This window comes from Penicillium verrucosum, assembly GCF_028828655.1.
Source record: "Penicillium verrucosum strain IBT 35672 chromosome Unknown utg000001l_segment0_segment0, whole genome shotgun sequence".
Lineage (NCBI taxonomy): Eukaryota > Fungi > Ascomycota > Eurotiomycetes > Eurotiales > Aspergillaceae > Penicillium > Penicillium verrucosum.
The window spans coordinates 6,618,946-6,632,453 of NW_026643210.1; the positions used below are offsets into that span (position 1 = coordinate 6,618,946).

Consider the following 13,508-nt stretch of genomic DNA (forward strand, 5'->3'; position numbering starts at 1 on the left):
AATTCCCCGCTTAGTCATATTTTGGTTTCGGGGCCCTCTTCCTTCAACTCGACACCACTTGTGACTAACCTCTGTTACAGGGATGTGAGTGATGTGCATAAGCGTCCAGTGGGATCTTGTACATTTCTCTAATATGATATCCAAAAGACCAATCCAGTCTAATGAGTGGCTTCCAAGCAACGCCTTCGTGGCAGGAGCGAGTTTCAAATTTTTGGTCGCTCGGGGCACAGCATTCGATCCAACGGAATGGCGCTATTTACGAGTACCGCCACTCTAGTGAATGCTTTCAGCCAATTCGTTAACCCGATTGCACTCCAGGCTATTGCATGGCGCGTAGTCTTGATGTATGTATCTATATAAAGATTTGATCACTCTGGTTATTTGGTCACTTTTCAAGCTATCTCAGCTATATTTGACTCATGTAATAACAATTTGGGACCGGGGTGTTTTTTTTTAATCCCTAGGTAACGAATACCTCTTTAGAGACATCGAATTTACCGAGTTATCTTCCTCTTTTATTGCTTCCTTTGGTCTTAAAGTATGTTTATGATAATTGTCAGATTTCCTGACTTATTAACACTTAAATCTCCATCCAGATAATTTTCAACAGATAATTTCCTCCATACATAGTTACACACCAGGCAAGATTATCTTGATGATCCGGTCCTGTTTGGCATTCTTGCTTTCAATTTTCAGGAGCCTTCCAATATCGGAATTGCGTTGTAACGTTTCGTCGTTCGCCCGCTTTCGTGACTTTCGAAATATCGTTTCCAAGCAGCCCTGGCATAACAAATATGTGCGAAGGGAATAATCTCCTATCTTGTGCAGGTACATCTAATTCCAGTCGTTAACCTTCCATATTCCTATCTTGGCGACATTCATCCGCTTGAAACATGATTGTGCTTACCAATTAAATGGTTCATAGAATCATTGAGACAATTTGCGTTTTATCAGCCGGAGTTTATCAAATGAATCCTCATAAACCTTAAGGGAACATTTGTCCTCTGTCGATACAATCGCATGCAATGGCATATCTTGACCGGGTTGACACCATTCCGTTGCACTCGAGGGAGATTCTATTCGAGAAATTGCTCTGCCCCGAGGCCTTTGTTCCAAAACAATACTGCGTGAAGGTGGAGTGAAATATATAGCAGATCCGTTTGCAGCAGTTGGCGTTGGCGTAGAGGGAGATTGGTCCAAGAGATAACTGCAGGTATCCGGGCAAAAAGAGCCTTGCGATGGATACTTGCCGCAGGTTAAACATGGCCAGTATATGCAGGGCATTTTGCGAGACTTGGGAAATGAAATTGACAATTCTTACTAGGATGGGAACACGGAATATAAATCGTTGGACTATACCCAATTGATATCCTTATCATGGTTCTGGCAGACCACGGATCTAGCTAATAATATGAATAATGCAATCGATTATCTGGTAGCGATTATAAACTGTCTAATCTATATACTACCTGGCCGCAATATCTACCTAGATAGACCGCAGCGATATTTTAAAGTTTAAATGTCAAATCATGCAATTGGCTGGAAATAAATGCCACCCGGTTCCGACCATTTAGGAGTGGTCGGATGCAACCTTAATCCGTGGATGAGCACCTTGCTTACCTATACACTCGAGTTTCGAACCTCATTAAATCCGATGACCACAGCCACACGCTAGGCCTCGCTAGGTGAGTGGTCGGCAAAACTGCCGCGTCGATATGAATAACATCATTGATTCCATTGAAGTCCCCATACTTGCTACGGGCTAGGCCCATTGGATTTGCATGAGGATTTATTATTGCTTCATAGGGCCTCTCATGGCACCCTTTAAGGGCCACACCTTCATTCTGCTATCAGGGAAGTTGTTACCGTGAAACCACATAAATAAGGGGGTCGTAGACTCTTGAAAGCAATATGTGTGGGGAAAATCTTTCTTTTTTTTTTAGAATAGTCACTCCTTACGGACCTAAATCGAGCAAGGGATGGCCCTCATGCGATATAGCTTCCCGAGACCACCGCCTTAGCTCATCGAGGTTTATTCAAATAGACCTGGACGAAGCCCTAAAGTCCATGGACCTTTTTCCAACTTGGGCTTGGCACGCTTATCTAGGAAGCTTCCGTCAAACAATGTGCCCTTTCCGATAAAGAATTTCGGGTCTTGATCGTCGTAGACTTGCTCAATATCAAGACCATTTTCGATCATAATTTGACAGATTTCTCGAAAAGCAGCCTTGAGAGTGCCAGCCATATCAGCCTTTGTCCCTGACGCAACTGAGAGCCAGTAGCCTACCTAGCAGCGAGTAACTGCAGTGGCCCCTCATAAAAATAACTAAAGACTCAAAGTTCCAGCATTGCCACCCCAGCTCTGCCGCACCAATAAATAATACATAGGGTTCTAACTCTCGGGACTCCAATGCTCAGAATTGATATTAATGCATATGAAATGAAGGTGATACCTGGCTCCCCTTCGAAGCGCCTGTCAATGTTGCCTACTTATTTGTTTCCATATAAATGAGAGTTGCGGATTTAAACTGACCTTTGAAAGTATTTAAACTTTGGTATAGTTTTTTGAAGGTTGGTGTGTAGAGTACTTCTGAGCGGAAACTAACACAATAGAAGAGAAGGTCGTTTTGGCATTATATAGAGGACACTAGGGATCCAAGCGTATTCGGCTTTCACAACTACAAGCTTGGTACTACCTAGGTATGTTGTTGTATATCAAAATGGACCACCCACACGTCGATGTTGAACACTGAAGTGTGGGTCTCGAAGTTGGAAGATCTTCATCTGTACTATATATCATTGTTTAACTAGTGCTTATGCTTAGTTGGCAACAAGCACTCCTCCACTTGTATATCAGAGTTACGCGCTCAAATTACTTGGCTAGTCTCAGGATATCTTTGGGCCACGGCAAAGGGGTTGATTCCTTTCCTTTTATTGGAAATGATTTTTTTTTTTTTTTTTTTTTTTTTTTCAAAACAGCACCGTTGAGATAGCAGTTCTAGCTGACCCAATTTCTATTTGTAACAACTATATGATCTCAGAGGTGTAGGCGTGGACCTGTGGCCCTTGGAAGTTGATCGCCCAGGTGGACGCTAATACTGCGGAGTCATCTACCATACCGCCCGAAGTGTCTTATGAGTTAGTTCCCTTGTCGGCATTCCTTCTATCATATCTTTCTTTTACGTGTGTGTTGAGGCACTTGCTCGCAAAATGCTACGCGCGCTCAGGAATTTTACTACACATCGATATGGCAGACCTGGATCATCTTTATCGATAACATGTCGAGGTAAGAAGGGAAAGGGGCTTGGTGCAAAGGCAGCTGCTTTCAGTTTCTGACTGTTCAAATAGGTGCATCGATTACACAGGAGGAACTTTTCGCTTACACCAATGGCCATTTCCTTGCCAACGAAGAATACCAGCTAAGCAGAAGATATGTCCGGTTCGATGTGGATGAGCTTTGCAATACTACTGCGACAGTCGGCGGAAAGTCTAGTCAGGTCACAGCTATTGACAAAATGGAAGGAGGGTTCAGCAAGGCTTTCTTGATGAGAAAGGAAAATGGATCCGAAGTGATAGCAAAAATTCCATGCCACATTGCTGGCCCGCCCACCTTAACTACAGCTGGTGAAGTCGGCGCTCTCGAATACAGTACGTTATATTGGTATAATTCTACTTCCAGTGGCTAATATCCTATAAAACAGTCAGAAAACACACTAGCATCCCTATCCCTCGTGCTCTTGCCTGGTCTTCGAACAATTCGAATACTGTCGGTGCAGAATATATTATCATAGAGAAAGCCGCCGGTGTTCCACTATTTCAAGTTTGGGGTAGTATGACCGAATTTGATCAGCTACAGTTAATCAGAAACTTGACCCAGATCGAGGCTCAATTATCAGCCATTCATTTCCCTGTTTATAGAGGACTGTATCTTCGAACGGATATAGAGCAACCAAATAAGCCCCTTGACGATGAACTTGATCCATCTTTCTGTATTGGACCTTCTTATGACCGCGGGTATAATCCTAATCCAAGTCTGGACTTTGATAAAGGACCTTGTAAGTCCCCTGCGTATTTTGATAGTTTATATACTAACTGTTCATAGGGTATTCAATTTCAACCCTTGGGGTTTCTATTGCAAAGCGCGAATTACTACGAATACCAAAGAACGGCCAGCAAGATCAAGCACCCTTTTATAAAGGAGATATCGAAGAACAAACCGAACTCTTACAAGCAACAGAGAGTGTCATAGAACTTTTAGACTCGAACGAAATATTGAAAGGGGGAGCTTCCCAGCCTACTCTATAGCATACCGATCTTCATATAGGAAACATTTTCGTCGCCCCTAACGAGTGTTCAAGAATAGTATCCCTCATCGATCTCCAGTCGATTTCCGTTCTCCCTACATTTCTCCAGGCCCAATGGCCAGTCTTTCTCAAACCCCCACAGAACTATGATTACGAGAAGGGGATACTTGAGGTGAAACTGCGCGATGATTTCGATACCCTAGATGAGGATGGCAAGATGCTTGCAATGCGCGAATGGTCCCAAGTGAAGTTAGCAAAGGCCTATGAGATCTCAACCTTACTTGAGGATAAACCGGCACATAGGGCCATGAACGTACCCCGTGTCTTCCGAGAGTTATTCCTTCGATGCGGGGAAGTCTCCGAAATTGGCGTTCTCCCGCTTCGTGCGTGTTTGATAGAATTGTTTCAGAATTGGTCGGACCTTGGATTCACTGGAGAATGTCCTTTATCCTTTACGCAGGAGCAGGTCGATACGCACGATCGCCAATTCTCTGAGTATCAAGCTTGGTATAAGATTCAGGCTCTTGCGCAAGAATGCCTTGACACTGATGCGGAAGGATGGGTCGCACCAGGATTGGATGTGAATGAAAAGAGGAGGCAGAATGAGGAATTGTTGACTATGTACATTGAAAGCGTTGCTGGGGAGAAATCTGCAGAAGAGGCGAGAGCCATATGGCCTTTCCCGGTCAAGGCAGGAGTATGATTTGATCATTTTGTTATGCTGGATTGACAGATGAATAGAACTCTGGAGGCTGTCATGATATTTTTCACCTCCATAGAGAAAACCGGAGGACCAGCTGACTTTGGCCATAGGGGGAGGATGAATACCATTTAGCAATGGATATAGAAACAGAGAGTTTACCACTACAGTCGACTTCCACCTGCGACAAACACCGTCCTTAACGGAAGTGTCAACATAGATGCTGATTATGGTCTAACTACTGCCATGAAGCTCTCTAAATAACTTCATGAAGACAAAGGGATAAAGGCCTGAAGTCCACAAAGGAGCAACGAAAGGTCTCTGAAACTACATACCAGCAGGCAAATCCTCAATGGATATGCATCAGGAGGTATTGCTTCGTATCTTAATCCGTATATTTCTAGCAAAGCTGTATGTCATATTTTGAGCTCTATATGGAAGAAATAATATAGGAGGAATCTGATTTCCCTTAATCGGTACCAATGATGTTATAGCAGGTGATAGGCTAACCAGTTCGTCGAACAGCAAGTGCAATGGTCGGTCAAGTTGAAGAAGCCCAGGAAAGATAGTTGCTGTCGCCCAATTTTCTGACAAAAGATTAACACCTGGGAGAATATTCCAATGGGAGAAACATACCTGGGTCGAAGTGAGTGTGCAATAGTAAATCCAACTCCCAAAAGTACACAGAGCCCACCAACAACTACATACGCAATTCCGAAAACGGGGTTCTTGCCTCCCAACGCCGTCCTAGTGGATATCAGAATTGCCTTGGTCCCCTTGTACTCGATGACCGGAAACCCTGCTCAATACTTAGCGAGTGATATGGCAAATTTAGAAAGGAAACATACTGTCCTGGATATCCAACCTGTAAAACCCCTTGGGCATTGCGTCATGATCATTTCTTCTAGAAAGCTTGCTGAATGACGGCAAACCGGCCGGTCTCATCCAAACCATAAAATCTTCATCTTCATGAAGATTAGGCATACTCTCGTAAGTGTAGTTGAGGCCGTAACCTGCCCAATGTGGTGGGGGGACAACCTCCCACGGTTTGTATTCCGTCTTTTTGATCAATTCCCGGTCACTTGGCCATGCAATCCCCTTCTTTGTCATGTTGTAGAAAGGTGTCCCCTCCTCTTGTAAATTCTGAGGTTGACCAATAGTATCGTTGAATTTGGAGTTTGCAATTAGCCCACAGGGATAGTAGGCTTTTTTGGTCGCATCATCAAGCGCGCAGGGTTCACATGTGCCGTTAGCCAAAGTGTGGTTAGAAACGGCTTTGCCCTTCAATTGTTCCTGGTCAAGCGACTGAACGTATCTGCGATGGTTCTGATAGAAGTTTGTAAGCCGATAATATAGATATACCGGTGGTCCTAGGGTTTCTGGAATATCAAAGAACAAAGAACACGTGGTGGTATTCGTCGCTGGGTCGAGTCTTCGCTGCCAGCGGGCATCCTGTCTAGTGTTCGACTTAAATGTTGTCTGTACCCTATCGGGGATGGCCTCTGATGAGTCCAGCGGCGCCTTCGAGCAATCCGAATAGTCAATCACGATCTCCCGGACCTTTCAAATGTACAATATTAGAGAGGCCTATGATGAAAGGGAGATCATATTCACCAAAGAGTTCGCCCAAATGAGAACACCACCGATTGGGATCAATAAAAACCCAATGACCAAGAAAATGGGGAGGATATTTTTAGGGGTTAGAATTGGCCTGCCGAAGTGTCAGGAAATACATATGCAGTATTCAGAGAAGCCTGAGTAGGATGAAAACTAACTGCCAGGCTTTCAGTCGCTGCTGCCGAAGGGCGGTACCTATAGGAAAGCACATCGGGTTAAAAAGGACGATCTACGACAATGAACGTAAGGCGCGTACCGACTGGTGGTTTCGACTTGGCGCTACTATCTGCCTTTCTTGAACGAAGTTGCGCATTCGTGGGATTGGACTCATTGGAGACAGCTAACTCAGCCCGATTCATTTTGAAAGCCGGTTATAGGCGGAGGGATAATTGGACATGAGAGTTGAGAATAGCGGAAAGTGAAAATGAAAAGAAAACCATGAGGTACACGGCTCAGCAGTCTTGATAAGCGGGGATTCATCTGATACTGATCGGCATAACACTGGCGTGGGGGCCAGATTGCAAGGAAACCACTTGTTTGGTCCATAAAAGCGACCTTGGCATTAGTTCAATCCTTAATATCATGAAGTAATAAAATGAATGCTTCGCCGCAAGGCTGTGTGCCCAGAGACGATCTTCACCAAAACTGTTAGAAGTTCACGTGACCTCAATGGTTGCTCCCAGTAATTTAGTCTCCACCACGTAGATAGTGGTGGAGGGTCTACGATGTAGAGATTCCAGCGTCGACCCACTATTCCAATTCCCGAACCCCTCGGCATGTTGCGATTAAACGGCATCGTCCTTCTTTTTATGAGCTATCAGCCTGGAAACACGCTCACCAATGTCTGGCGGACTCTGGATAAGGCGCAGAAAACGTCTATTCAGGAGCAGCTAGACAAGGTCCTAACAGATCTTAGATCCCTGCCCTTTACTCCCGGTACAGCGCTTGGGGGTATTGGGGGCGAAGGTTGCAAGGATATTAGGAGACATCTACGTCGTAGTGATCAACCGATCACGACGATCGACGAATTCGAGCAATTTCTTTTCAAGGGCTACCGGACAGGTGGGAATGCCTTTGTGTCGTTAATGAATGAACTACGTCCGCCAGCCTCATCATGCAGAATTGTTTTCACTCATGGAGACCTCCGCCCAGACAATATTACAGTGGAGATGACAGAAGATCACGGCTACATTGTTACTGGGCTGATAGATTGGGAGTACAGTGGATTCTATCCAGAATACTATGAAGCTGCCAAGACTACCAATTGCCTATCGCCATATGAGGAGGACGATTGGTATCTATTTCTACCAGACTGTGTCTCGCCAAAGAGATACGCTCACTGGTGGCTCCTTGACCGCGTCCGGGAAACAAGAGTGCTATAGCGGTTTAGCCACGAGGGCTCTAGCCGGCTGTATCTAAATAATAGCGCCTCTCTTAGTCCTCAGTTCCTTCCTTGCTTCCTGGTAATCTTTATCATCCTCATCCAAAACATAATCGTTCTGTAGTCGGTCCAATATCCCTAATACGTAATCCTGACAGTCCCGAGGTCCCATTAGCTGGTCTTATGGTTTTTGCGGCAAAGAGAAAGCTTTTTGAGGTCATGGTGATTCCGTGTTAGTTGCCAGGTAGTTTCTTCTTGTATGATTCGATTCGCCTAGATAATTTAAATCCTCATAGGGAGGCAAAACCAAGGCACCCAATTGACCACAATGCCGAGCAACATGATATTCACATTTCACATGCCTAACGCCGACGAATCTAACTCGGGTGGGTTTTATATAGTCACGTGAGGTCGGGATAATATAATCCCGAAACAACAATTTTCCCCGAACGAGCATGCCCCGGGTGTACTCTATTGATACATATAGACCATATTTCTCCATTAGACAGCCCAATGGCAGACTCCTCGAGCTCTGCTGCGCCCGCGGGCGCTGGCAAGCCCCAGGCGGCCCCGAAGCCGCCTAACCCAGCGTTCAAAATGATGGGTACGTCTCTGTTCCCCAGATTTGAACGATCCAAAAAAATGCTAATACTGCTGTGATCAACAGGTCTCCCTAATATGCGGTTCAAATTACCCTCTCGCAACTGGATGATCTTCCTTACTATCACTGGATCATTCACTGGTGCCCTTATATACGATCGTCGAGAAAAGCGTCGCGTTCAACAAAAGTGGTCGGAGCTCGTGGCTCATATTTCGAAGGAGACTCTACCAATCGACCAGATGCGCCGGAAAATGACAGTTTACTTGGCTGCGCCACCAGGAGATGGTCTGCGTGTGGCCCGGGATCACTTCAAGGAATATGTCAAGCCCATCCTTGTGGCGGCGGCGTTGGACTACACGGTGGTCGAAGGGCGACGTGAAGGCGACGTGAGAGCCAGCACCGCGGAAAACATTCGCAAGCTGCGCCGAAAGGCCGGCGAGCCCAGCTCAGCCGTCGAAGAGGTCGGTGTCGATGCAGTCGTTGCTGCCACCCGGGAACACATTGGGGTCACTGACGAACCGGGTCCCAAGGGTGACTTGGTCATCGGCCGACACACCTGGAAGGAGTATATCCGGGGCTTGCACGAGGGATGGCTTGGCCCGTTGGATGCGCCAGCTCCGCCTCCGGAGGAGTTGACCGCGGATCCATCGAAGGATGTCAGTGCGGAGAAACCCGCTAGTCTCGCGAATCCCGAGATTGCGAGCATCGATTCTCCCGAGTTCTCTGAAGAGAAAAAAGACGAGATCCCTGAGCCTAAGATCGAAGAACCCGAGAAGGAAGAAGAAAAGGAAGAAGAGAAGCCCGCTAAGCCGACCGGTCCTACTCCCGCATACATCTACCCCAGCGAATACTCCTCCGCCATCCTCCCCCATACCCTCCCCCAGTCCTTCGACAGCTCCACCCCAGTCGAATTCCCCCATCTCCTTGGCTTCCTAAACACCCCGATCCGAGTCTACCGCTTCCTCACACAACGTTACCTTGCCGAGGAAGTCGGGCGCGACGTTGCCGCACTTGTCCTCGCGAACAGGGCACGGCCATACCACGAAAACGCTGTCAGTGCTGACTCCGAGCCCACTGCTGCCAGCATTGACTCCACGTCTTCTACTGACAGCTCGTTCACCGACCTCCCCCCTCGCAACTATGAGCAGCAGACCGTAATGGAGGCTGCTGAAAGTGAGTGGCACAAGTCCGTGCACAAGCCCAACGAAGACGAGAATGTGAAGGAGCGCGAGTGGCTCGATGATATCGTGCTTGATCAGCGCATTGCCTCGCGCATGCAGCGCGCCACCCTTTCTCCGGAAGATGACGCACGCTCTCAACGCATCGCCGAGCAACAGGAATACATTCTTGGCGAGGAGCGGCCGGCTCCCGTGCCTTTCTGGAAGCGCATGTGGGTCGATTACGGCTATGGCGAGAGTGACGAGGTCCTGAGTCGTAAGCCCATTTTGGGTAACATCGACGGAGAAGACGGACAGTGAAGAGGTCTTCGAACATTTTCTGTTTGATCTTCACAATTTGAAATTTGGTTATATACTATAACGGTTACGGGATGGATTTTCCCTGGCATTCAGCACGGCATGTGTTAGTCTTTTTGTTTAGCATATTGCGACTCCCTCCTCGGCTTGTATATTAAAGGCGTTTGATGTCCCAATTTTAGAAATGTACATTGATGGAAACAGTATTTTTGAATTTTGGAGTAGATTGTTCTACGTTTAGTCCTTGCTTGGTGGGCAATAGATACTGGTACATTGGATTCTCCCGGCACCTGTATACTCACTCCAAATTGGCATTGGCCAATACCAGAGTATATTTGCTCATTCCCGTGTCTTTCTCTATGTTTTTGTGCTTCTTTTGTTGTCCAAACTCCCGGCACTGTGTTATATTGTTAGGCTGCTAGGCAACTCGTGATCGAAGCGGAGATGGGGGCGGGAGTCCTCACGGTCCTCCACTCGTATCAAATCAGTTCAGCTCGAAGACCGAAGACTCGGGCCACTTGCTGTTCGCCTTCTGGGCGTAAGCAGTCTTATCACTGCCCCACTTGTTCAGAATGTCCAAGGCAGTGACAGCCTCGTCGATGGTGATCTCGGGGGAATCAAGGGTAGCAAGCAGGTCTTTCTCGCACTGCGGTTTGGATTCAGCGTTCAAAAGTTGACGACCGGATAGGCCAGCCTGGACGTGTGCGACGCTGCCCTTGCTAGCAGAGAGATAAGACTCGTTCCACTCTTCGAGCTTCTGGGTCTTTGGGAGCAGCTTGTCAAATTCGGCATTGACAACCTCGGCAACCTGTTCGGGAAGAGGCTCGGCAATGCTCTCAAGAGACTTGCGGAAGCGAAGCAATTGAAGGTGGAGAGTAGGGTTGGATGGATCGATGGAATGGGCAGCCACGAGACACTTGACGGCAAGGAGGTGCTTGTCTATAATCGCATTAGCATGAGGGTCCTGTCTAAGAATCTACCAAATTAACTCACTTTTTCTAGAGTAAACCTCAAACCCGAGGCACTGGGCTTCGATGTTCTGAGGGCTAGACTCAAGCAACGGCGTCAAGAACTTCATGGCATCCTTCAGGGGATCCTGAGTCTGGACCAGGTTGTTGCCCAGGGGATCGTCATCTTCCTTCTTGGTCTCTCCATCAGCACTCTTGGCAGTAGCGGCAGCTGCTTTCCTTGCTGCACGCTTGTCGGACTCGACTTTTTCCAAGCGCTGCTGCTCCTTCTTCGCCTTCTTGAGAGCCTTCTTCCTCTGGTTCTCATCGGTAGAATCGAGTCCATTAATTCCGCTGGGCATCGGTCCGTGCACGAGATCCGGTTGGTCATGAAGAAGTAGATGGGCCTTGACGGCGCCGATAGCCATTCTCGTGTAAAAGGGATGCTCGCGCAGGCGGTCTTCCCAGCGTATCATGTCCACGTAGGCCCTGATCATTCCCTTGCGGAGAGAGAAGCCGTGGAAGTCGAACTGATCCTCCTGCCAAGTATCGAAGATGTTGGAAACCGAGTGGAAGCGCTTCAGGGCAAGACCAAGCTTCTTCTGTCGGAGGAATGCCTCGGCGTCCTCAGTCAAGAACCAGGTGCATTGCATCTCGTGGAGATCACCCAATGCGCCACCGACAGTCTCGTTGCGAGTGAACTTGCTCATGAGTTCTAAACCCTTCTCGTTATCGTTGTTGCGGAGCACGTATTTGGCCGCCTTGGTGTTGATATGGCGATCCTTCTCATCTAGCAGACGAGCTTTCTCCATCTCTTCTGCTGCCTTCTCAGGGTTTCCGTAGTGCTTCCAGATCCGTGCCTTGGTCATCTGATATTCCACGGCCTTTGGTGACAATTCAATGGCCTTGTCGACGTTTTCCATGGCCTTTGAGAGGTTGCGGCTGAGGTGGTAGTTGTAGTGTTGAGCCAGGAAGTAGTATGTACATGACAGGAACTCGGTGCTGTCCCCGTTCGACTCCGCGGAGCCGTTCGCTGCCTTTTCAGAGATATATCCCTCCACCAATTCTTGCACCACGTCACGCTTGGCTGGGTCGACGTAAAGCTGCTTGATGTTCACGAATAATGAAGGAACACCCTTCTTCAGCATGCGCTGCAGATAGGCGTCGGCGGCCTGCTTGAAATCCTCTCCTTCTAGGAAATCGAGAGGAATGCGACGAGCAGCATCACAGCGGGGGTTCTTCTCCAGCCACTCATCGTATAGAGCCTTCAATGCCTTGTGATCGCTTTCGGGGATAGCCTTTGCCTTAATCAAGCCATTGTAGTAAATAGAGTTGTCTGGGTTGCGCTCCAGGAGAGCTGTATATGCGGCCGCTGCATCAGCCTTGCGGTCCAGTCGCAAAAGATAATCCGCCTTCATCTCCATGACTGCGAGTACATCGGTGCATCGGTATCCAACAGCCTCGAGGTGCTCCAGAGCTCTTTCGAGGTTTCCAGTCTCCGCAATGATCGTGTTCTTGTACAAGGTGGCCTCTGAGTTCTCCATATCGGCGACATGTGGTGTGGCACCCTTCAAGGTCTCCTCGTAGGTAGTCAGAACCTTCTCGGCCTCTGCAAAATCCCCGGCTAAGTGATGAGCGATCGCGAGTGCCGTCCAGTTCTGGCGGAAGCCCGGACGAGTTTGCAGCATCGCACTGCGGCTCTTAATGTATCCCTGGTAATCCCGCATCTGCATCTGCAGCAGTGCCAAATCCCGCTGAATAGGTTGCGATTCAGGCTCGAGGCGCAGGGCAAACCGGTATGCTTTGATAGCCTCCTCGTAGTTCTTCTCCTGGCGCAATAGCAACCCGTACACGTGCCATGTGATATGCGACTTCATATCATTCTGGAGAGCCTTCTTGGCGAGCGCAAAGGCGTCCTCCAATTGTCCTATCTGACTCATATTCAGAGCCTTCATGGCTTGGGTATCACCATGCTTGGGATTTTTGCGAAGGACCTGGTCTGCTGTTTTGATGCCTGTGAAGTAAAACGTGGTTAGACGGGCCTAGGTGGTTTTAAGGACACTTCAGAGGCCCACCTTTCTTATACTGTTTCATCTCAAAGTGGTGAACCACTTGACGAAACAAGGAATGGTCCTTGGTGCTCAATGTTTCCGGCATTGTGGGCGATGCTGACGTCGAGAGACCTGGCTTGTGCGAGTGAGGAATCGATGTGTGCGGGGGACGACTTCTCCGAGTCCGATCTTGGCAGAGTAATAATAGGCCGATAAGATAGCGAGCACCATCCAACTTCTTCAGCAAATGAAGTAGACGAAGCAGGTGAAGCAGACTAGATTTTGGTTCTAGATCAGGCTGAAATATATGAATTTATTGACCCTATACTTTTTAGCCATCATAGGGTGTAAAATGGATATCTCGTTATACACACGTGGTTTGTTGTACCTGTCATGCAACTTTTCAGTGACTTAAGAAGTCAGCCAAAAAGG

At 47.7% G+C, this 13,508-nt stretch overlaps 7 protein-coding genes across 7 annotated transcripts; 4 read left to right on the plus strand and 3 right to left on the minus strand.

Annotated features, from left to right (window-relative positions):
- Positions 1-246: 246 nt before the first annotated feature.
- Positions 247-726, plus strand: N7516_002456 (uncharacterized protein; the record flags this gene model as incomplete). The annotated part of the gene is made up of 3 exons (XM_057215176.1): positions 247-344; positions 484-538; positions 631-726. 3 exons carry the CDS (start codon positions 247-249, stop codon positions 724-726), a joined length of 249 nt encoding a protein of 82 aa, XP_057077059.1.
- Positions 727-2,032: 1,306 nt separating this feature from the next.
- On the minus strand, positions 2,033-2,245 carry N7516_002457 (uncharacterized protein; the record flags this gene model as incomplete). Its single annotated transcript, XM_057215177.1, has 1 exon — positions 2,033-2,245. The coding sequence occupies one exon, from the start codon at positions 2,243-2,245 to the stop codon at positions 2,033-2,035; it is 213 nt and encodes a 70-aa protein (XP_057077060.1).
- A 965-nt stretch (positions 2,246-3,210) lies between these two features.
- On the plus strand, positions 3,211-5,007 carry N7516_002458 (uncharacterized protein; the record flags this gene model as incomplete). Its single annotated transcript, XM_057215178.1, has 5 exons — positions 3,211-3,286; positions 3,349-3,648; positions 3,702-4,055; positions 4,103-4,242; positions 4,306-5,007. The coding sequence occupies 5 exons, from the start codon at positions 3,211-3,213 to the stop codon at positions 5,005-5,007; spliced, it is 1,572 nt and encodes a 523-aa protein (XP_057077061.1).
- A 538-nt stretch (positions 5,008-5,545) lies between these two features.
- Positions 5,546-6,980, minus strand: N7516_002459 (CDC50/LEM3 family protein; the record flags this gene model as incomplete). Its single annotated transcript, XM_057215179.1, has 6 exons — positions 5,546-5,591; positions 5,641-5,803; positions 5,853-6,564; positions 6,619-6,715; positions 6,780-6,816; positions 6,878-6,980. 6 exons carry the CDS (start codon positions 6,978-6,980, stop codon positions 5,546-5,548), a joined length of 1,158 nt encoding a protein of 385 aa, XP_057077062.1.
- A 417-nt stretch (positions 6,981-7,397) lies between these two features.
- Positions 7,398-8,003, plus strand: N7516_002460 (uncharacterized protein; the record flags this gene model as incomplete). The annotated part of the gene is made up of 1 exon (XM_057215180.1): positions 7,398-8,003. The coding sequence occupies one exon, from the start codon at positions 7,398-7,400 to the stop codon at positions 8,001-8,003; it is 606 nt and encodes a 201-aa protein (XP_057077063.1).
- Positions 8,004-8,515: 512 nt separating this feature from the next.
- N7516_002461 (Tim22-complex subunit TIM54) lies at positions 8,516-10,081 on the plus strand (the record flags this gene model as incomplete). Its single annotated transcript, XM_057215181.1, has 2 exons — positions 8,516-8,606; positions 8,670-10,081. 2 exons carry the CDS (start codon positions 8,516-8,518, stop codon positions 10,079-10,081), a joined length of 1,503 nt encoding a protein of 500 aa, XP_057077064.1.
- Positions 10,082-10,562: 481 nt separating this feature from the next.
- On the minus strand, positions 10,563-13,182 carry N7516_002462 (peptide alpha-N-acetyltransferase complex A subunit NAT1; the record flags this gene model as incomplete). The annotated part of the gene is made up of 3 exons (XM_057215182.1): positions 10,563-11,017; positions 11,072-13,039; positions 13,101-13,182. 3 exons carry the CDS (start codon positions 13,180-13,182, stop codon positions 10,563-10,565), a joined length of 2,505 nt encoding a protein of 834 aa, XP_057077065.1.
- Positions 13,183-13,508: the final 326 nt, after the last annotated feature.